This window comes from Meles meles, chromosome 3 (genome assembly GCF_922984935.1).
Source record: "Meles meles chromosome 3, mMelMel3.1 paternal haplotype, whole genome shotgun sequence".
NCBI lineage: Eukaryota > Metazoa > Chordata > Mammalia > Carnivora > Mustelidae > Meles > Meles meles.
Window position 1 is genome coordinate 52260333 of NC_060068.1, and position 22779 is coordinate 52283111.

A 22779-nucleotide genomic window follows, 5' to 3' on the forward strand; every position below is an offset into this window, starting at 1 on the left:
ATTTAAAAAGGTCAATAAGGAAATATGAACAATTTGATAGCAATAAATCCAACAACTTAAGTGAAATGGACGTTTCTTTGAAGGATACAACCTATTAAAATTCAAAAAGAAACAGATAAACTAAAGAGTCTACATTAATCCAAAAAATTGGTAGTTTAACAATCTTTGCCAAAAAGTAAAAAATAAAAACATGCAGACCCAGATGGCTTCACTAGTGAATTCTACCAATATTTAAGAAATACTACCAATTGAACCCAATTGAACACAAATCTTTCTAAAAAGTTGAATAGGAAGTAACCATTCATAGAATAGCATTAGCTTTATAATAAAATGAGACAAAAATACAAGAAACAAAGTTATAGATAAAAATTATGAAAAAAAAACCAGCCAACCATATTCAACAATATTTAAAAAATGATAGTGCATCATACCAAGGACTTTATCCTAAGAATGTGAGATCAGGTGTAATATTTGAAACATGAAAATCAATCAAAGCAATTCCTATCAAACGAAAAGAAAAAGAAGTATTTATCTCCATAGATACTAAGAAAGCATTTGACAAAATCCAGCATCTACTCTGAAGTAGGAATAGAAAGGAACTTCAACCTGATAAAAACTTTGAAACTATAGCTAATTTAATACTTAATTTTGACTTTTCCCCTACGTTCAAGGAAAAAGACCAATAGCTTTGCTCTTTCTACCTGTATTCAACATTATACTGGAGGCTCTAGCTAGGGCAATCAGACAGGAAAAAGAAAAAGCTATCAAGATAGGAAAGAGAAAGTTAAACTTTCTTTATTCATAGACAATATGATCCTATACGAGTTCTTCTGTGAAGTCATTTACTTTTTGCTTTTAATCTTTTTAATAAAATATTTTGTTTATTTATTTGACAGAGAGAGACACAGTGAGAGAGGGAACAACAAGCAGGGCAAGTGGGAGTGGGAGAGGGAGAAGCCGGTTTCTCTCTGAGCAGGGAGACAATATGAGGCTTGATCCCAGGACCCTGGGATCATGACCTGAGCCAAAGGCAGGAGCTTAACTGAGCCACCCAGGTGGCCCTCATTTACCTTTTATATGGATAAATGTGATGGAAAATTTTGCCAACATTTACAGGCATTATGTCAAAACCTTGGCTTTGTAGATTTACAGAACTGTTTTATGGCTAAACCTAAACAATTGCTCAACTTAAAGTACTCAGAACTTAATCTGCAATAGAAAAGTAAAACCTGTATATTTTGTATTCAAGAACTCATTATTCTGTGCTGCTATCAAGAAACATTCTGAATAATTGACTTCAGCTCAATTATTTTGGTTGTTCTAAAATTATTTTGGTTTTTCTCAGTTTACATGTTATAAATAATAATCAACAGACTAATGTTCAAATTAGTCCAAATCAATTTAAGACAAATATTTGCTTTCTCAGCACAGCACAGAGCAAAAAAAAAGTTTAATACTTAAGGTATATTACAAAGAAATTAATTAAAGTGCTACATTTATGTGGCAAATGAGTGTTATATTTTACATTAGACAATATAAACTAATGTTCCTTTGTGTAAGCCACACAGCAGGGGTCAGGAATTTGGAATTTATTTTTTTTTTAATTTTATTTATTTATTTGACAGACAGAGATCACAAGTAGGCAGAGAGGCAGGCAAAGAGAGAGGGGGAAGCAGGCTCCCCGCCGAGCAGAGAGCTCCATGTGGGGCTCGATCCCAGAACCCTGGGATCACGACCTGAGCCGAAGGCAGAGGCTTTAACCCACTGAGCCACCCAGGTGCCCCAGGAATTTGGAATTTAAACATTAACCCTGCCTTCCTTCTCATCAACTGTAAGTGCTAAACCTCCAGTTGCAGTAACTGAACACTTAACTCTGAATTCATTCTCAAATCCAGAATTTAAGCCTTACTATAAGAATTATTTCAGGCCTTGTTTCCCCCAAAGCCTTGTCTTCCCTAAAGCCTCATCTTCTCTAACTGGAAGCTATATGTCAGACTGGGGTCTTAAGACCTCCTAATATCTCTGGTGGCTAGAACCACAGCCAGGGCATTCATTGTTGGTGCCCAGCAGTTCCTAGAGACCATTCCAGAACTACCCTGGTCTGGCCTATACAAATGAACTAAGGTTCTGAGATAAAGTCTGCAAATGTTGGAAATTTTGCCATCCTTGTAAAGAGTAAATAACTTCACAGAAGAAAATTTCCATGTTAAACATAAAAAGTAGTTTGATAACAGAAACAAAGTGTTCAAAAATATAATTCTATACTTTTTCACATAAACGAGCATAAAGATAGTTCTGATTATAAAAAGATAAATTTACATGTCATGTATCAAACACAATCATATAAGAACTTATTTTAAAAATATGTATTCTATAGGTTATATATATTCTATAGGTTATATATATATTCTATAGGTTATACATTGATTTAATGACAACAATCAAATTTTTGAAAACTGGAAAATATTATCACTAATACCTTTAGAAGGAAAAATGTAAATAAATTCACATATTTTAATTTCATGACATTCAGCCAAATAATAACACTTCTTGGGACCAATTAAAACTATAATCTTCAAATCTAGTTGCCTTCCTACTATTAATACACTAAATGATATTTTATCTAAATTAAAAGTAATTTAAAAAAAATAAAGAACAACTATTATCTGCGAAAAATATTTGATAATATAAGCTCTACACAGAAGAACTATTTAAAAATTTTATTATGACATCAGAATTAAATTTCATTTTTTCAACCAAAATAAACTAATCATTAAAAAAACCGAATACCAGGGGTGCCTGGGTGGCTCAGTGGGATAAGCTTCTGCCTTCAGCTAAGGTCATGATATCAGGGTTCTGGGATTGAGCCCCGCATAGGGCTCTCTACTCAGTGGGGAGCCTGCTTCCTCCTCTCTCTGCCTGCCTCTCTGCCTACTTGTGATTTCTGTCAAATAAATAAACAAAATCTTTAAAAAACAAAAACAAACAAACAAAAAACGAATATCAAAGACTAGGGAGTAATTATATCTTTTTTTAAATAATCATTCTCAGGGCACCTGGGTGGCTCAGTGGGTTGGGCCGCTGCCTTCGGCTCAGGTCATGATCTCAGGGTCCTGGGATGGAGTCCGCATCGGGCTCTCTGCTCAGCAGGGAGCCTGCTTCCCTCTCTCTCTCTCTCTCTGCCTGCCTCTTTATCTACTTGTGATCTCTCTCTGTCAAATAAATACATAAAATCTTTTAATAAATAAATAAATAAATAAATAATCATTCTCCAACAGATACAAACCTAGTGTGAAATACTTAGCACAGCTGAATTATAATACAGTTGGATTAATTCATCCCTTGCTCTGAGTGAATTTAAATATAGATATTTTTAATGTAGGGCACTGATTTGAGAATGCTAGCCATGCATTAAGTAACAGACCTTATAAAATTAACTATTTTGACAAATTGAGTAGTAATGCTTAACGTACAAAACTACTTCTAAACTACTCTTCATTTAGCAAGGGATCCCTTGCACATAAACTGACTTTTGAAAGAGGGTAAGACTTGTTCAGAAATTAGAATATCAACTAGAAATGGGTAAGCTCCTTGAATGCCTAGGAAATACTGTTTGAATATCAATAACTTATAGACAGCAAATGTTCAGTAAATATTTCTTGATTATCTAGAGAGCTTTTAAAATAAAAGAATAATAATTAAATATAAGAAATTTGAAAATCTATGAAATAATCACAGTGTTAGAATTTATATCCAATACTGATTCCAAAGTATGTATATGATCTTTATACAATACCATTTTTAAATGATTTTTTAAAATATTTAAGTTTTTAAATAGTTTAAAATAATTGAATTACAAATGTATTTTAAAAGATATGTTTACATTAATAAGAAAACTTTAAACAGAGTTTCATCTTCCCTAAAAAGGGAGCAGAAACACTGAAAAAAAACAGAAAATGAGGTAAATGTGTGAGGGGTGGGGACAGGAACAGACAGAAACAAAGTAAATGTTGTGTTGGTAGGAAAATGGGGAGCAGAGAGAAAGCAAGAGAAAGGTGAAGGACAAAGAGAAGGAAGAGGAGGAAGCAACCAGAGAGCAGCCAGAGGAGGAAGAGAGTGAAGACAAAGGAAAGAAGTAAGAAACGGAAGGAGGGAGAAATCCATCTACATCAGTATCTCTTTTAGTCCACTGGGATTAACAACAAAAACATGGTATTTTCATTGTGCAAAATATATTCAAATGTAGAGCTATTTATTTGATTTACCTCAACAAAACGAGAATATATACACAAGTAAAAGACCAAGAGAAAATATGTTGAGAAGAAGAAGCAGAGCTGCTAACAAAGCTTATATTTAGACAGGAAAAATTAAAAAAAAAAAAAAACAAAAACCCTCCAACCTTTATAATTTAAAAAAATTTAAATATGAAGACTGTTTACTCACATTTAAAGGCTCATAACCATAAACTCTTGTTTAAAATAAAAATAATGTTTCTCCTTCTATTTATTTCCAAAGGTTCTTATGAAAATGTTAGAACAATATAGGCACATAAAATTAAGCTATGAAAGCAAAATAATGCCATAAAATAATCTTGTGTTTTAATGGCTTTTAAATACCACAGGTAAAAAGAGGACTAAAAAAGGTATCTAAACAAATACAACCTTATTTTTCTTATTTAGTATTCAGTAATTAAATAAGTAAATCTGATGCTGGAGAAAAAATTTTAAACATTCTTTGCATTCTACTACAAGTGCTATGTAATTTCATTTAGCATGAACTACTCAAAAATATATCACTTTATATTTATACACTTTATATTTATATTTATATATTTATATATAATTTATATATTTATAAACAACAAAAAAGACTTATTAAATAGTTTGACAATTAGTCTATTTTGGCATATTTTGATATTTTTAAAATGTGAATTGGCCTAAGTGGAATCAATCTGCTACTCATTAAGACAATCTTTAAATGATAAGAATAAAAAATCATTAAAATAAATAATTTTTCATATCTTTTCCATACCTTTAGCTAAAGCTTCTTTATATTTCTCTTTGGCAGAATTCATTTCTTTTATTAACTGTCTATAGCTCGATTTTAATTTCTCTAATTCCGTCTTTGTAACCTGTCAAAAAGAATAATAAAGAACAAATTTTATGGTCAAAAACTTAAATCCAGAAGTACTAACTGATATATATTTTATTGCTTATAGAACAGAGTTATTTATTGCTTATAGAACAGAGTTGCTCCAAAATATATATTATAGACAATAGATTAAAAATTGATTTAGAAATCAATAAATTCAACAGCATATGAAAAAAGAATAACATTTCTTAGAAAAGCAAGTCAAGAAATACTGCTGTCATCATATAAACTTTAAAGACCAGTAGATTAAGATGCTGTATACAGAAATATTTTCTCTAATAAAAGAACTAATTTAAATATTTATATTAATTATACAGAGTAACTTGGACTTGTTCTAATTTACCACTTCTAGTATGAGTATTTTTTATTTCTTTGGAAAGACTAGGCAAATGAAAGTCCTTGATTCTATAGACAAAAGCCTACTTAAATAGCATTTAAGGAAAAAATAATGGTCTTAGATGGTATCTGAAAAACTTCTAATATACCTTTGAGAAAACCAAGATATCAGCAACATCAAAAACTTGCAAAAAAGGACATAAGCAACTTGGAAGAACATTCCAGAGTCCACTTTTAACAAACTCTGCATGACCATTGTTCTTGATGGACGGGAGGACAACAATATACAAAAAAAAAACAGAAAAATATTGATAGCTATGATACATATATAAATGAATCTGAACCATTCCTTTAACAAAAAGAAAACTCAAGGGGCACCTGGCTGGCTCAGTTGGTTGGGCGGTTGACTCTTGGTTTCAGCTCAGGTCATGAGCTCAGGGTCCTAGGAGCAAGCCCTGTGTCAGGCTCCACATTCTGCAGAGTCTGCTTGAGGATTTTTCTCTCTCTCCCTTTGCCCTCCCTCTGCTCATTCTCTCTCTCTCTCTCTCTCTCTCTTTCTCTCAAATAAATAAATAAATCTTCAAAATAAAAGAAAACTCAATAATTAACTTTGCATACTGGACTTTCTTTTTAGAGCAGATTTAGTTTCACAATAAAACTGAACAGAAAATAACAGAGATTTCCCATATACCTTCTGTATATACCAATGCACAGTCATCCCCTACTAGAGTGGTACATTTTTTTTTACAACAGATGACCCTACAATGACACATCATTATCAACCAAAATCAAATTAGGTTTCATTCCTGGTGTATATTCTATGGATTTGCACAAATAAATAGCAACATATATCTATAATTATAATATCATATAAAGTAGTTTAACTGTCATAAAATCCTCTGGGCTGCACCTATTCATTCCTCTCTCTCCCTTAACTCCTGGAAACCACTGGTCTTTTTACTGTCTCTATAGTTTGTCTTTTCCAGAATATCCTATAGTTAGAATCATGTAGTATGTACCCATTTTAGATTGGCTTCTTTCACTTAGTAATATGCATGTAAATTTCCTCCAGGTCTTTTCATGGCTTGATAGCTAATTTCTCTGAGTACTAAATAATATTCCATGTTCAATATTCTGTTGACAAGTCTGGGTCTTTTGCCTCTCATATAAAGTTTAGAATCACTCTGTCAATATTGGGATTGTGTTAAATCTAAAGAGCAAGCTCGGAACAACTGACATATTGACAATATTGAGTCTTCTCATCAACAAACATGGAATATGTCTCCAATTATTTCTTCTATAATTTCAGTTGTTCTCCTCCTATAGATCTTGTATATATGTTGCATATATGTACATAAGTATTTCATTTTTGGAGGAGCTAATGAAAATGGTATTGTGTTTTTAATTGCATATTCCACTTGTTTATTGTTGATGTACAAGAAAGTGACTGATTTTGTAGAGTAACATTGTATACTGTAACCTTGCTATAATCACTTATTGATTACAAGTTTTTTTGTTGATTCACTTGGATTTTCTTCAGACAGTCATATCATCTGTGAATAAAGACAGCTTTATTTCATTGTTCCCAATCTATATACATTTCTTTTCTTGACTTACTGCATTAGCTAAGACTTCCAGTATGATGTTAACAAGCAACGGTAAGAGAAAACATCTTTGACTTGCTTCTGATCTTACTGAGAAAGTTACAAGTTTCTTATCATTACTTATGATGTTATCTGTAGGTTTTTTGTAGATATTCTTTATCAAGTTGAGGAAGGTTTTCTCTTTTCCTAGTTTACTGAGAGTTTTTATCATGAATGTGTACCGGTTTTTTAATTTTGTCAATTGATTTTTCTACATCTATTTGCATGCTCATGTGATTTTTCTTTTTCTCATCTGTTCATGTGATGGACTTCATTAACTGATTTTCAAATGTTGTACCAGCCTTGCATACCTCAAATAAATCTCACTAGTCATGATATACAATTATTTTTATACATTGTTGGATCTGATTTTCTAATACTTTGTTAAGGATTTTTGCATCTATGTTCATGAGAGATACTGGTCTGTAGTTTTATCTTTTAATGTCTTTGTCTGGTTTGGTAATGGTGATCTCTTGGATTAGTTAGGAAGTATGCCTCAGTTTGTTTTTCTGAAAGAGTTCATAGAGAATTGGTATGAATATTTCCTTAAATATTTGAAAGAATTCACTATCTGAGCATGGTGCTTTTGATTTTGAAAGGTTATTAATTATTGATTCAATGACTTCAATAGATATAAACCTATTCAGATCAGCTATTTCTTCTTGTGTGATCTTTTAGCAGACTGTGTCTTCCAGAGAATTGCCAAATTTCTTGTACGTAACCAAACTTGTGGGCATAGAGTTGTTTACAGTATTCCTTAATTACCCTTTTAATATGGACTATTGATATTAATATGGACTCTTTCAATCCTATTATTAGTAATCTGTGCCCATGTTTTTTTTATTACTTAACCTGGCTACAAACTTACTGATATTATTGATCTTTTCAAGAAAGCAACTTTTTGTTTTGTTGACTTTTCTATTGATTTTATGTTTTCATTTTCACTGATTTCCACCCCAATTTGTATTATGTCTTTTTTTCTGTTTATTTTGGATTCAATTTGCTCTTCTTTTTTTTCTAATACCCTAAAGTAGAAGTTTAGAGGATTGATTTTAGATATTTTTTCTTTCCTAGCATATATTCAATACTATACATTTCCATCTAAGCACTGCTTTTGTAACCTACAAATTTTGATAAGTTTTATTTTCATTTTCATTTAGTTCAAAATATGTTTTAATTTCTCTTGAGATTTCTTCTTTGATCCATGTGCCATATAAAAGTATTTTGTTTAATCTTTTCCAAAGAAGACAGCTAGATGGCCAATAGATATATGAAAAGATGCACAACATCACTCATTATCAGGGAAATGCAAACCAAAACTATAATGAGATATCACCTCCACCATCAAATTTGCTAAAATTAACACAGGAAACAACAGGTGTTGGCAAGGATGCAGAGAAGAGGAACCTGCTTACTCTGCTGGTTAGAATGCAAATTGGTGCAGCTACTCTAACAAACAGTAAGGAGGTTTCTCAAAAAGTTGAAAATATAAGTACACAATGATACAGCTATCTTTCTATTACTGATTTCTAGTTTAATTACACTGTGGTCTCAGAAAAGATACTGGATGATTTCTCTTCTTCTAAATTTATTAAGGTATGATTTACAGTCAAGAATGTAGTGTATCTGTTCAATCTCCCATGTAAGCTTCAGAAGAATGTGTATTCTGCTGTTATTCAATGAAACAGTCTGTAGATGTTCACTGTATCTAATTGATTAATGGTATTATTAGGTTCATCTATGTCCTTACTGATTTTCTGCCTTCTGGGTCTGTTCATTTCTGATGAGGGGTGTTGAAGTCTCCAACTGTAATGGAGTATTCATCTATTTCTCCTCGCAATTCTATCAGTTTTTGCAGCTCCATCAGTATTTTGACATTATGTTGTTGGGCATATACATCTAAGGGATTGTTACGTCTTCCTGGAGATCTAACCCCTTTATCATTATGTAATCCTCCTCTTTATCCCCAATAAGTTTCCTTGCTTTGAAGACTGCTCTAACATTAATATACTTTATTTTATTAGGGTTAGCAGAATATCTTTCTCTATCCACTTACTATCAATCTATATACATCTTAATATTTAAAATGGGTTTCTTGTAGACAACATACATTTAGGTCTTGTTTCTAAATCCACTCTGACAATCTCTGTTCTTTAATCAGCTCATTTAGACCACTAACCACTAACCATCAAAGAACTTATTTAAATACTTGGATTAATGGCAATCATATTTGTTAGTTTCCTATTTGGTACCCTTATTATATTTTTCCTATTTTTGCCTTCTACCATTTTTTTTCTGTGGTATTTTTGATTTTTTATATTTTTGGTATTTTTTTATTTTTTGATATTTTATACAATTTTTGATATTTTATACAATTCTATTCTCTCTCATTTCTAGTATGTCAGTTATACTTTATTTTTTTTAAGATTTTATTTATTTATTTGACAGACAGAGATCACAAGTAGGCAGAGAGGCAAGCAGAGAGAGAGGGAGAAACAGGTTCCCCGCTGAGCAGAGAGCCCAATGTGGGATTCCATCCCAGGACCCTGGGATCATGACCCGAGCCGAAGGCAGAGGCTTTAACCCCCTGAGCCACCCAGGCGCCCAGTTATACTTTTTTTTTAAGATTTTATTTATTTATTTGACACACAGAGAGAGAGAAATCACAAGTAGGCAGAGCAGCAGCAGGCAGAGAGAGAGAGGGAAGCAGGTTCCCTGCTGAGCAGAAAGCCCGATGTGGGGCTCGATCCCAGGACCCTGAGATCCTGACCCAGGCTGAAGGCAGAGGCTTAACCCACTGAGCCACCCAGGCACCCCCAGTTATACTTCTTTTTTAACTTTTTTTTGGTAGGTTCCCTGGAGTTTGCAATATGTGTTTAAAACTAATGAAAGCCTCTTTTCAAAGAACCCTATAGCACTTTACAGGTAGTATGAGTACCTTACAATAAAAAAATAATCTTAATACCTCCTTTCTATCTTGTATATCACTAACGTCTTTCATTTCACTTGTATATAAGCAACATAAACTTATATATGTATGTATACAGATGTACACATCCAAGATATATGACCATACATAATTGAATATTGTTGCTATTATTATTTTCAATAAACTATTACATGTTAGATCAAGAAAGAGAAAAATAAGTTTTTATTTTATCTTCACATTCTTTCCCTAATGCTCTTTCATTCTTTATGTACACCTGAGTTTCTGAACTTTTTCATTTTCCTTCTCAATCCACTGACTACAAGTTTCTTCAATTTTCGTTTGTTTAAGAATGCTTTATTTCACTTTTGAAGGATAATTTTACAGGGTATAGAATTCCAGGATTGTGGGTTTTTTTTCTCTCGACATCTAAATATTTCATTTCATTTCCTTCTTGCCTACTTACTTTTGAGAAGTCAGATGTAATTCCTATATTTGATCTTCTATAGGTAAGGTGCTTTTTTATTCAGGCTTCTTTTCTTTTTTTTTCCTTTGGTTATCTGTAGTTTCAAATTGATATGCCTATGTGTAGTTTTTTGGCCATTTATTCTGCTTGGTGTTCTTTGAGCTTCCTGGATCTGCTCTTTGCTGTTTGACATTAACTTAGGGAAATCTGCAGTCATTATCATTTCAAAAATCTTTTCTGTTCCTTTCTCTCTTTCCTCTCTTTCAGGTATTCCCATTATACATATGCTAAACCTTTTTTAGTTACCCCACAGTTCTTGGTTATTCTGTACCATTTTTTTTTCAGTCCTTATTCTCTGCTTTTCAGTTTTGTAGACTTCAAATGATATAGTCTCAGCTTCAGAGATTCTTTGCTTAGTTGTGTCCAATCTCTTATTAAGCTCATCAAAGTCATTCTTCATTTCTCTTACACTATCTTTGCTCTCTAGAATGCTAGAGAATGCTAGAATGCCTTTTGTTTCTTAGGATTTCTATCTTTGTGCTTGCATTACCCATCTGTTCTTTCATGCTTTTTACTTTACCCATTAGAGCCCTTAGCATATTATACACAGTTGTTTTAAATTCCTAGTCTGATCATTCTAACACCTCTACTGTGTCTGGGTCTGATGCTTGTTCCATGTCTTCCAGTTGTGTATTTTTGCCTTTTGTTATCCATTGTTACTTTTTCTTGATTGCTAGGCAGGATATACCAGGATGTACCAGGTAAAAGAAACTGATTAAATAGGCCTCTACTAATAAACTGTCAGAAAAGAGGAAGCATTTTATACCCTATGGTTAGGGTATAATTCAGTCTTCTACTGAGTCTGTGCCTCTCTGGCTATGTACTTCACATGTGCTACTCAGCTGACTAGCCCACGCCTCACTCAGAGTGAGTAGGAGTTATGAATTTCCCTTCCCCCAGATTAGTCAGGTTAAGGGTAAACAGTTTCTCCTGAGAGCAGACTTTATTAAGGACAGAATGCTTTGGCATACATCAAAATGGTTCCTTTTCCCCTCCTCCCACTGGAGCATGAGATTTTTCTCCAATATTCATTGTGAGAACCTGGTAGAGGTCTGGGAAGTAAAAGTCACACAACATGGAGTCCTCTCAATAACTGGCTCCTCCTGGAGTTTTTAACTATCAGATTGTCCACTCTGAGCATCCAGAATTTGTCAGTTACAGTTCAGGTTTTCCTGTACACAGCACTCACTGCTTCCCAAAGAGGTCTTTGCTCTGATAAATTGTGATTCTCTGTATTCACTTGTCTGTCTCTCCAATTTTAGGGGGAGCCGTTAGCTCTGTCACCTCATTTTTCTTAAGGATCTAAGAAGAGATGTTGATTTTTCAATTTATTCAAATTTTAACTCTTTGTTAGGATGGAGTCACAACTTCCAAACTTCTTTTTTTTTTTTTTTTAAGATTTTATTTATTTATTTGACAGAGAGATCACAAGTAGGCAGAGAGGCAGGCAGAGAGAAAGGGGGGAAAGCAGGCTCCCTGCTGAGCAGAGAGCCTGATGCGGGGCTCGATCCCAGGTCCCTGAGATCATGACCGGGGCTCGATCCCAGGTCTCTGAGATCATGACCTGAGCTGAAGGCAGAGGCTTAACCCCTGAGCCACCCAGGCGCCCCAACTTCCAAACTTCTTATAGGCCAGACTAGAAACTGGAAGTCTTAACTTTTGAATTTGCTAAAGAACTAATTCACAGTTTCCAAACTGGATAATTAACTGCAAAAAGCAAGCATTTATCCTGCTTGTTGTTTATGAACTATACCTCATGGTAGCCAAACAGTTGATATAAGAAAACTTTTTACTGAAAAATTAAAGCTAACAATCACATTAGGAATGATAGAAGTAAAATACTGCCATTTTATAACCCCTACTAAATAATGGATCTAAGCAGCAAACATCAATTGTTTCTAAACCTATTTGGTGAATGACTAAAGGGAAACTTTTTCAATAGATTTATCAGGCTGGCAGCACTGGAACTTTTAGTGAAGTACCCAGTTTCTTCCACAAATAAATAGCATTTTTAAAACGTCAGAGGAGGTACATACAGATTAAAAGAAAATTACTCAAAAACAATGTATGAGCCATGTTTGGGCCACGATTCAAATGAACCAACTGTAAAAACACTTAAACAACAATCATTTGAGCAGTCAGGATATTTAATAACCCAAAGGAATTACTGTTATTTTTAGGTGGGTTAATGATAATATGGTTAAGTTTTTGTTTTTGTTTTTTTAAAGAGTATTTATTTCAGTAATACATACTAAAATATTTATGGACAAAATGATACCTGCAATTTTCTTTAAATTGATCCAGTGTATTAGAAAAAGTATGTGAATATAGATAAAAAAAAAAAAACCTTGACTATGTGAGTGGATCAGTCAACAGGAGTCTGTTTTACTATTCTCTCTTCTTTTGTACATTCGAAATTTTTATAATAAAAAAACACTGTAAGAAGTTATCCAGAAGGGACAAACTCGGGAAGAAAATTTTAAAATTATCCTAATTTACTTTGTCTATATTTTCTTTTTTATTATATGCAGAGTAAAAATAAAAATAATAAAACCTAGAAGAGCTATTTCAGTAAGTAAAAAATAAAAATTCTAAGTGATAAGAAAGCACTGCATCATAGTTCAATTGGCAGCATTCTTTTTCTTTCAGAGAACATAAAGTAATGGTATATCTTATAATCAATTATGTTTTATATTCAATAAGAATAAAATATTACTTATTAGAGACACCAAAACCTATTTCTCATCATAAAATGATGAACAATTTTTAAAGTTAAACAAGGTAAAATATTTCCATGAATTTGAAAATCACGTGAATTTGAAAAGAATTCCAGAGTAGAAAGACTAACCTTGATCATCTCTGCCTCTATCTGCTGATGAACACCTACAAAACTTTTCTTCACCTGCTGTTTGTCTTTGATCATCATGGTGAGTCTGTGTAAGGGTCCAGAATTTAGGTCCTCTGCATGTGTCTTCATTATTTTACTAAGCTGTTCCGTCTGCTGAATCATAAGTAGCCAAGACTTTCAAAAAAAAATAAAGAAATAAAATTAGCACCTGTATTAAAGATTTCCATTTTACTGTGCTGTAAGTATTCTGGATATTTAGTTTTACACAAATTATTACATTAATATAAAATTCCAGGTTTCTGGCAATTGTGCAATAGCCAGGAATGGTTCATATTTAACATCTTCAACTTCAAGTACAAATACTTCAAAATTTAGTAATCAGAGACTATGTAATATTCTGTGAAAGGAATTGGGCTCTTTGAGAGTCCACACTTGCAGTCATCATTTTACCACTTCTTGTCTATTTGTCAACACAAAATATATGCTTCTGCCACACCATGCTACTGCCTCAGTAAGGTCACCATTCCCTAACCGTCAAATGCAACAGAAATTTAATCGCCTTTATTCTTAGCATTTGATCTGATCCTGCTGACTCACTTCTTCCTGAAACTCTTCTTTTTCAGTTTGCATGGCTTCTCATATTCCCACATACCAACTTGTCTTCTCCTCTTCCTAAAAATCCCTTCTCAATCTTTGTACCTGCTTCTCTTTTGCTGCTTATGTCTTAAATACTGGTAATCCCTGTATTTCTATCTATTCTCATTTCTTAGTAAATACCATTAGCTCTCAAAGGTTTTTCCAGCACAACCTATTTCATTAAAGCAGACACATGTAATGTCGGGTATGGGACAGGCAGGCATATGGATACTGCTAGAAGAACAAGTCATTTGTTATTAGGTATTCTAGTTTCTAGATACTAAAATAAGTAACTGAGGAATACCTTCACTATAGGTCTTCAAAATTCTATTCAGAAACAATTCGAGATTTACCATGGTCAGGTAAGATCCATGTTAAAGATTAAAAAATAGAAAGATATGATGTCAGACATTTATTGAAGACAGGAATAATTTTCTATGCTATTACTTTTGCTCTATGAATGAACAGAATTATTCTTCATTGTTAATGTTCCAATAGGATCCTAAATTAAAATTGAATAAGCAGATGCAACTAGAGGGTATTATAAAGAGCGAAATAAATCAATCAGAGAAAGACAATTATTATATGATCTCTCTGATATGAGGAATTTGAGAGGCAGGGCTGGGGGCCATAAGGGATAGGGAAGGAAAAAATGAGCCAAGATGGGATGGGAAGGGAGACAAACCATAACAAGACTCTTAATCTCAGAAAACAAACTGAAGGTTGCTGGGGAAGAGGGGTAGGGATAGGGTGGCTGGGTTATGGACATTGGGGAGGGTATGTGCTATGGTGAGTGCTGTGAAATTTGTAAGCCTGATGATTCACAAACCTGTACCCCAGGGCAAATAATAATAATACATTATACGTTAATTTTAAAAATTTGAATAAGCACCCAAATCAAAATAATACCCTAAAAGAAGAAAATTCTTAATCATAGTCAGAACTCACCAGGGTCTAACTTGATAATCTGTTTTTGATACACTTCAACATATGTTTTTTTAAAAGTTAACCTTTGAGGACGTTTGTTTAGAGACATGGGTCATTGTAGTTGTGAAATGCTATTATAAACATGGAAGAATATGTGGCTTATGAATCATCCTACTTACTTTGAAATTCTAAAATCTAATAATATGCTCTACATAGCACAAAGCAACTTAAAACTGATGTATCTCTGCCATTAAAATATAAAATTTAGGGGCACCTGGGTGGCTCAGTCATTAAGTATCTGCCTTTGGCTCCAGTTATGATCACGGGATCCTGGGATCCAGCCCACAGTCAGGCTCCCTGATCAGCTGGGAGCCTGCTTCTCTTTCCCCCTATACCCCTCCACCCCATTTGTGTTCTCTCTTGCTCTCTCTCAAATAAATAAATAAAATCTTTAAATAATTAATTAAATAAAAAATAAAATTTAACCAAGATGAAAACAGTGAAAAAACTATATAAACATGGATTAAAAACAAACTAAATGTCCTAATAACTCTTATACTTTTATCTTTTTCATTTTGTATTTATATTATTTATATATATATACACACACACACATATATATATTTATTTATATATCCCACTAAAAAACACAACATTGGGAAAACATTCTATAGCATGTACAGAATGTTAAGGCTATCAAAAAAAAAAAGTAAGGGAAAAAAGTGAGAGGAATCAGTGTTTCATTATCTATCTTCAAAGAATAAATATTCTCCGAGTTCTTTGTAGCAACAAATTTTTGAAATTCTGCGTTAGAGTCTTTGCAGCCTAGGAGAGAAGCCTTCTTGAAAGCCACCACTGAAGATGACACAACTAATACGGCCTTGGCTTACTCCTCCCAGAAGGGCACATCTCATCCTGCCTAAAAGCCCTGTTTACTGTAGTCACTGTGGGAAGTCTAAGCCTTCCAAGGTATGTATCATGATCCCATTTATCAACCTTATATTGCCCTCAATATTTCCTAATCTGATCCAGGGTACACTCTCAAAGAATCCCATACCCTCAAAAAGTCCTGCTCTATTATCAGAAAACTACTTATACTTCTTATCAGGACTTTCCATTTATCTTCTAGCTTTAACAAAAACCTGGCTTTATCCCAATCCCAAAATCCTAATACTACTAATTCTCTTCCTAAAAAGGTCTCTGCTCCTCTTAAGTTGAGGTCACACTTCCCCAACAATCCATCAGCAAGTCTTTCTGATTCTCCCTCCAAAGTCTACCACAAATCCAACCACTTCTTTCCATCTCCACTACCAACCATTTGGAAGGTTATGACTAACTCTGGCTTAGACTATTAGAACACCTCCAAACTGGTGTCCTCTCTTCTACTCATGCTCCTCTCCAACCCACTGCCCTTAAAGTAGAAAAAGAAAATATAATTCTCTAACATAAAACCCTCTAACCCTCTAACACAAAACCCTATATTGCCTTTCCTTTTCATTTAAAGAAAAATCCAAATTTCTTTCGAAGACCTATTTGTCTCAGATCATCTATCCTCTGTCCATCCTTCAAGTTCATGTTTTGCCACTCTCTACCCAGCTAAATAAATTCCAGAACCATTGTTCTTCCTTCAGTTTCCTGAACATTCTTCCAGAAAGCTCATCTTCTCCTTCACACGGCAAGATCCTTCTCTTCCTTGAGGAAGCAGCAAAATCTCAGGCAGATCTAATCCTTGCTATTCTCTCTCAGCACTTAAAACAACTGTTAAACTGTATGCATACTTGTTGGTTTTTTTCTGTCTCCCCAACAACAATGGAAGCTCCATTAGGACAGCACCATGTCTCTTTCTGCACTAATTTAGGTATTTACTGTGATGCCTTAAACAATAGCTACTCAATATTCTTTGAAAGAAGAAAGGAAGGGAGGGAGGGAGACATAAATGTAAAATAAAACCATGAATTAAATATATGCCATATGCCATTAAAAGACTTTTCATTGTTTAAAATTAGAATTAGATAGCATGGTAGTAATGCCAATTATGACAGGAAAGGAAAAATTAACAGGCCTATCTTCAACTGACAAAACAAGAGAGGGATAAGAGTAGACATAATGCAATATGAAACACTGCCTAAAAGGAATGTGTGAGTGGGCAAAAAATGTGGGTGATATATAACTTGAATTAGATAGGTGGGTAGAATATTTGCTATAAAGAAGAGAGTAAAACGTTAACAGCTGCTTGACAAACACAAAAGTAAAGATGTACTTCAACATTTGCAATAAAACTAGCAGAGCACTTTGCAGATATGGCTCTTTGGTTATGGCACAGGAACGGTCAGTGCATAGATAAATTACCTGTTGATCAGAAAAATTCGTGGAAGATAAATCTTTGTAGCCTCATAAAATACTGTAGGACACTAGCAGGCATTCTAAGTGCTTTATTATATGGAATCCAACTTAAGGATAATAATTCTGTTAATAATGTTCCCCATAAGGGGATATCACCAGTAGTCAGTCACTGATCCAGAAAAGAATTATTAAAAAATGAAAATATCTAAAGTATAACCTTGGAAAAATTTAATCATAGGCAAAGAACAAATAATACAACATGTGGTATAAATAAGATAAATAAATAAAACCATTATGGTTAAGTTTATAAAACAGAATATAAATACCATAACAACTAAGAGATGAGCTACAAAATGTGAATGCAGTAATAACATAACTATAAAAAGTAGACAAAAATCCTAAAGGATACTACCAAGAATCAGAAATGAGAATTTGGCAAGAAAAGGGTAATTGTGCCCACTTCCTAACTTTTCAAATAGAAGAGTCAACAGACAGCTTTATTTCTAAAGTTTGTAAACAGAGAAATACAGACTTAAGTGTAAAATTCTTAAGTTTCAAAAGTTAAAAAGAGTTAAGTAAGTGAATGTTTAGAAAAAATATGATATAGACCTTCTAAATTACCAAAAGTAATTTTTGAGCAACCTTAACATTGTCCATTTAAAAAAGGGAAAACAAAAGAAACAAAAAAATTACTAACAATCAAAAATAAGTTGCAAAATAAAAATTATACTGAACACATCTGTTAAACATCATCTGTTAAACATATGTGAAAAGGAAAACATTATCAAATCAGAGGGGGAAATGTCACGATAGGCAATAAATAAGTAACACCAGTAAAATAAAATAACACAACAAAAAGACAAGTAAAAATCCCCCAGAAAAATATGAACAATAAGATTCAGTAGTCATCCTGTTCAAATGATTTAAAATTGAATTCTATTTGAATTTTGAATTGAATTTGAAAATTGAAAACAAATTAGGGCACATTATGATGTAAAAGAATATCAATCACAATGAATATATAACTGCCATGACCCTTTCCCTTCTAGAAAATAATACATCAAAACACACAAAGCGGGACGCCTGGGTGGCTCAGTTGGTTGGGCGGCTGCCTTCGGCTCAGGTCATGATCCTGGCGTCCTGGGATCGAGTCCCACATCGGGCTCCTTGTTTGGCGGGGGGCCTGCTTTGCCCTCTGCCTCTGCCTGTGCTTGCTCGCTCTCTCTCTCTCTCTAATGAATAAATAAAATCTTAAAAAAAAAAACACACACACACACAAAGCAAAACAGTGGAAAATGAAATGAGAAATCAAAAGTAATTGGGATAATTAATATCAGATAAAGGGCTAGTGTCCAAAATCTATAAGGAATTTAGCAAACTCAACATCCAAAGAACAAACAATCCAATCAAGAAATGGGCAGAGGACATGAACAGACATTTCTGCAAAGAAGACATCCAGATGGCCAACAGACACATGAAAAAGTGCTCCACATCACTTGGCATCAGGGAAATACAAATCACCTCACAATGAGATATCACCTCACACTTTTAGTCAGAATGGCTAAAATTAACAAGTCAGGAAATGACAGATGCTGGCGAGGATGCGGAGAAAGGGGAACCCTCCTACACTGTTGGTGGGAATGCAAGCTGGTGCAACCACTCTGGAAAACAGCATGGAGGTTCCTCAAAATGTTGAAAATAGAACTACCCTATGACCCAGCAATTGCACTACTGGGTATTTACCCTAAAGATACAAACTTCGTGATCCGAAGGGGTACGTGCACCCGAATGTTTATAGCAGCAATGTCTACAATAGCCAAACTATGGAAAGAACCTAGATGTCCATCAACAGATGAATGGATAAAGAAGAAGTGGTATATATACACAATGGAATACTACGCAGCCATCAAAAGAAATGAAATCTTGCCATTTGTGATGACGGGGATGGAACTAGAGGGTATCATGTTTAGTGAAATAAGTCAATCGGAGAAAGACAACTATCATATGATCTCCCTGATATGAGGATGTGGAGATGCAACATGGGGGGTTAGGGGGGTAGGAGAAGAATAAATGAAACAAGATGGGATTGGGAGGGAGACAAACCATAAGTGACTCTTAATCTCACAAAACTAACTGAGGGTTGCTGGGGGGGGGGGTTAGGAGGGGGAGGGGGGTTATGGACATTGGGGAGGGTATGTGCTATGGAGAGTGCTGTGAACCTGGCGATTCACAGACCTGTACCCCTGGGGATAAAAATACATTATATGTTTATAAACAAAGTAAGAAATAAATAAAAATTTTTTTAAAAAAGTAATTGGGATAATTAAACATTTATCTCTACCTGTGGCAAATAAATTTAAAAAATAAATAATACAGAGTAGCTGAATAAGTAATTTAATAATTACTTATATGTCTGATTTGTGGTTATATTTAAAAATCTATACACTATCAGTAAAGCAGATACCTATTTTTAAAGAATCTATGGAATTTTTAAGAATTACATAATATTGGGCTATAAATATTTTATATTTATAAAATATTTATAAACTATAATAATATAAAATATTTATAAACTATTATAAATATTTATAAACTTCTTCAAAAATTCTTCATAAATAGAAAATAGTTCATACTAACTATACTCTTTAGCTAGCCTCTTACATGGAAAAAATTTAGGAAAATTATCATTGACAGAATATTTTAAGGAAAAAAATTAAATCATTCCTAAATATAGCATAGGCCAAAAAGTAAAGTTTTTAAAACTAATATAAGGCCTAGGAAATAACAGCAGGTAAAATACTATCAAAATCTCTGATATAGAGATCAGTTTGCTGAAAGATTCAGTCTTTACACTTCCACTTCTAAGTAAGAAAAAATAAAGTTATTAAATATTCCATTTTAGAAGTTGGGAAAGGAAGAACAATGTAAAACCTAATGAAAATACAAAGAGGTAATTGAAAAGAAAAAAACAAAAAGTCTTAATTAGCCAAAAATAAAAACAATCAGAGAAAAATAATGTTAATAACATCATTGGGAGAGCTGACAATAATGGAAAAAAAGAAAGTATCTAAAATTAAGTCTAGGAAATGAGAAACAACCAAAGATTAAGATAAAACTACAAAATCTTTGAGAAAGAAATGTTTTTCTCCTATTAATCTGTCTTTTATTAATTTATTTTTTTAAATATTTGTTTAATTGACATATATTATATTAGTTTCAGATATATAACATAGTGATTTAACTTTCCATACATTAAGACATGATCCCCACAAGTATAGTTTCCATCTGTCACCATACAAGGTTATCAATTACATTATTGACTATATTACCTATGCCGTATTTTAAATCACCATGACTTATTTATTTTGTTGTTTTTTTTTAAGATTTCATTTATGTATTTGACAGAGAGACAGATAGTGGAGAGGTTAACACAAGCAAGGGGAGTGGGAGAGGGAGAAGCAGGCTTCCCATCGGGTAGGGAGCCCAATGCGAGGCTCTATCCCAGGACACTGGGATCATGACCTGAGCCGAAGGCAAATGCTTAATGACAGAGCTACTCAGGTGTCCCAACTATTTTATTTTATAACTGGAAGTCTGTACCTATTATTTTCCTTCACCTATTTTGCCCATTCTCCCTACCCCAATCTTTAAAACATATTTCTCCAAATCAAATCCTATCTATTGAAACAAAGAAATGAAGAAAAGAAATAAAATACATTACACAACCTACCTGGTGTGGGTTCTATTTCCCTAACTGAATCCTCACTTTAACAGAGAGCAAATTCAAAGACACCAATAACTATGAACTCCATGATTATCATGTTTTGCTATAATTCCAAACATATGAATTAGATACCTTTGATACTACCTAAAATGTTTCAAAGAAATGAGAAAAAAAAGTTCCTAAAATCACCATAACACAGACATCAAAAAGTGGCAAAGATACTACAAAAATAAATTCTCTTATAAATGCCAGTGCAAGATTTTAAACAAAATATTAATAGGACAAAACAGTCCATTAAAAGAAAAATATCTCATAGCCAGTTTCGGGACATTTCAAAAATGCATACCTAATAGTCATATGTAAAAGTATTCCCATAAAAGTCAAAGACAAACAAGGCCACTTAATGTCAACAATGTTATTAATACTGTTTCCAAAATGCCTCTAAAAGAGAGAATATGAGTAAAAATATTTTAAAGAGAGATGTTTATCCATTTTAATCAAAAAACACAAATGAAACCATTTGGCATTATTATTTTTCATGTATCAAGTTGACAAAATTAAATAAAACAATACATTCTAAAGGTAAGAGTTTGGGAAACAGGTTCACTAACACATTGTTAATGGAGTGGAAAGTAAATTACTGAAATATTAAGTGGGCAAAACTTCATACCCAGAAACTCTACTTCTTGGAATTTATACCACACAAAAGATTTGCACAGGTATATGGATTATATTTTCAAGGACATTTATCACAGTTTTAATAGCAAAAAGAGTCCATCAATAAGAAATCAAAGAAATGAATTATAATGAAATGCAGCCATTAAAAATCAGGATAACTTCATGTGAAATGTGAAAGCCCAAGGTATATAATGAGGCTAAAAAGTCAAATTTTGCAAAATAGTTTATAGAGTACAATGCTATTTCTATAAGATGAACAAACATCTCGTGGGTGTATTCATAAAAAAAATACAGAGAGTAAAAATAAGGGAAGCTATTTGCAAAATGTAGAAAAGATAACAAACGATATTTTTGTCTTCAAACCTGAATTGCCTTTTAAAAATTGAAATACTAGAACTAATCAAAACCAAAAAGATTTATGTTTCATTTCAAATTCCATCCACAAGCAGTTCAAAATACATGCACTGTGACCTAACACTACAATAGCACTTCCAAATATAGAGCCTACTAAAATATGAAACACCAGCCTTGAATGTATCACTCCAAATTTAGTACAGATGCTTCCATGAAATTAAATCGCAGCTCTCATGCATAACAGGAAACATTCATCACACTAGAAGCCAAAATAATATCTAAAGTAAAATAATATAGGGGCTCCTTCCTGGCTGGTTCAGAGCAGCATGTAACTCTTGGATTTCAGGGTCGTGCGTTCAAGCCCCATGTGGGGTACAGAGATTATTTAAATTAAAAACTTTTTAAAAAAGTAAAATAATATAGCACAAGATTAGTTCCTTTGTTAATCATTACTTGACAGTGTGAGAAAATATAAAACAATAGCCAGCTCTTCCATACTAGCAGCTCTTCCATAAAGAAAGTAAAAACTTGATAGTTTAACTTACTTTGGGGAAAGAAAGTCTAAGTTAATTTTTTAAATTAAATGTTCAACTGTTTCCACAGAAAGAACTTTATTCCATTGAGGCATCCACAGTAGTAGATAGGTATGAAATTCGAAGTACAGATCCTACCAGTTATTAGTATTTG

The 22779-nt window shown here is 33.2% G+C and overlaps 1 protein-coding gene across 6 annotated transcripts in view; it reads right to left on the reverse strand.

Annotated features, from left to right (window-relative positions):
* Positions 1 to 22779, reverse strand: part of FER (FER tyrosine kinase) — a 466540-nt gene that overhangs the window by 382373 nt on the left and 61388 nt on the right. For all 6 annotated transcript variants that reach the window (XM_045999916.1, XM_045999920.1, XM_045999919.1 and 3 more), the window contains 2 exons: positions 13431 to 13604; positions 5032 to 5131 (listed from right to left, as the gene is read on the reverse strand). In XM_045999916.1, the coding sequence (XP_045855872.1) occupies positions 5032 to 5131; positions 13431 to 13604 (274 nt within the window). The remainder of the gene's footprint in view (positions 1 to 5031; positions 5132 to 13430; positions 13605 to 22779) is intronic.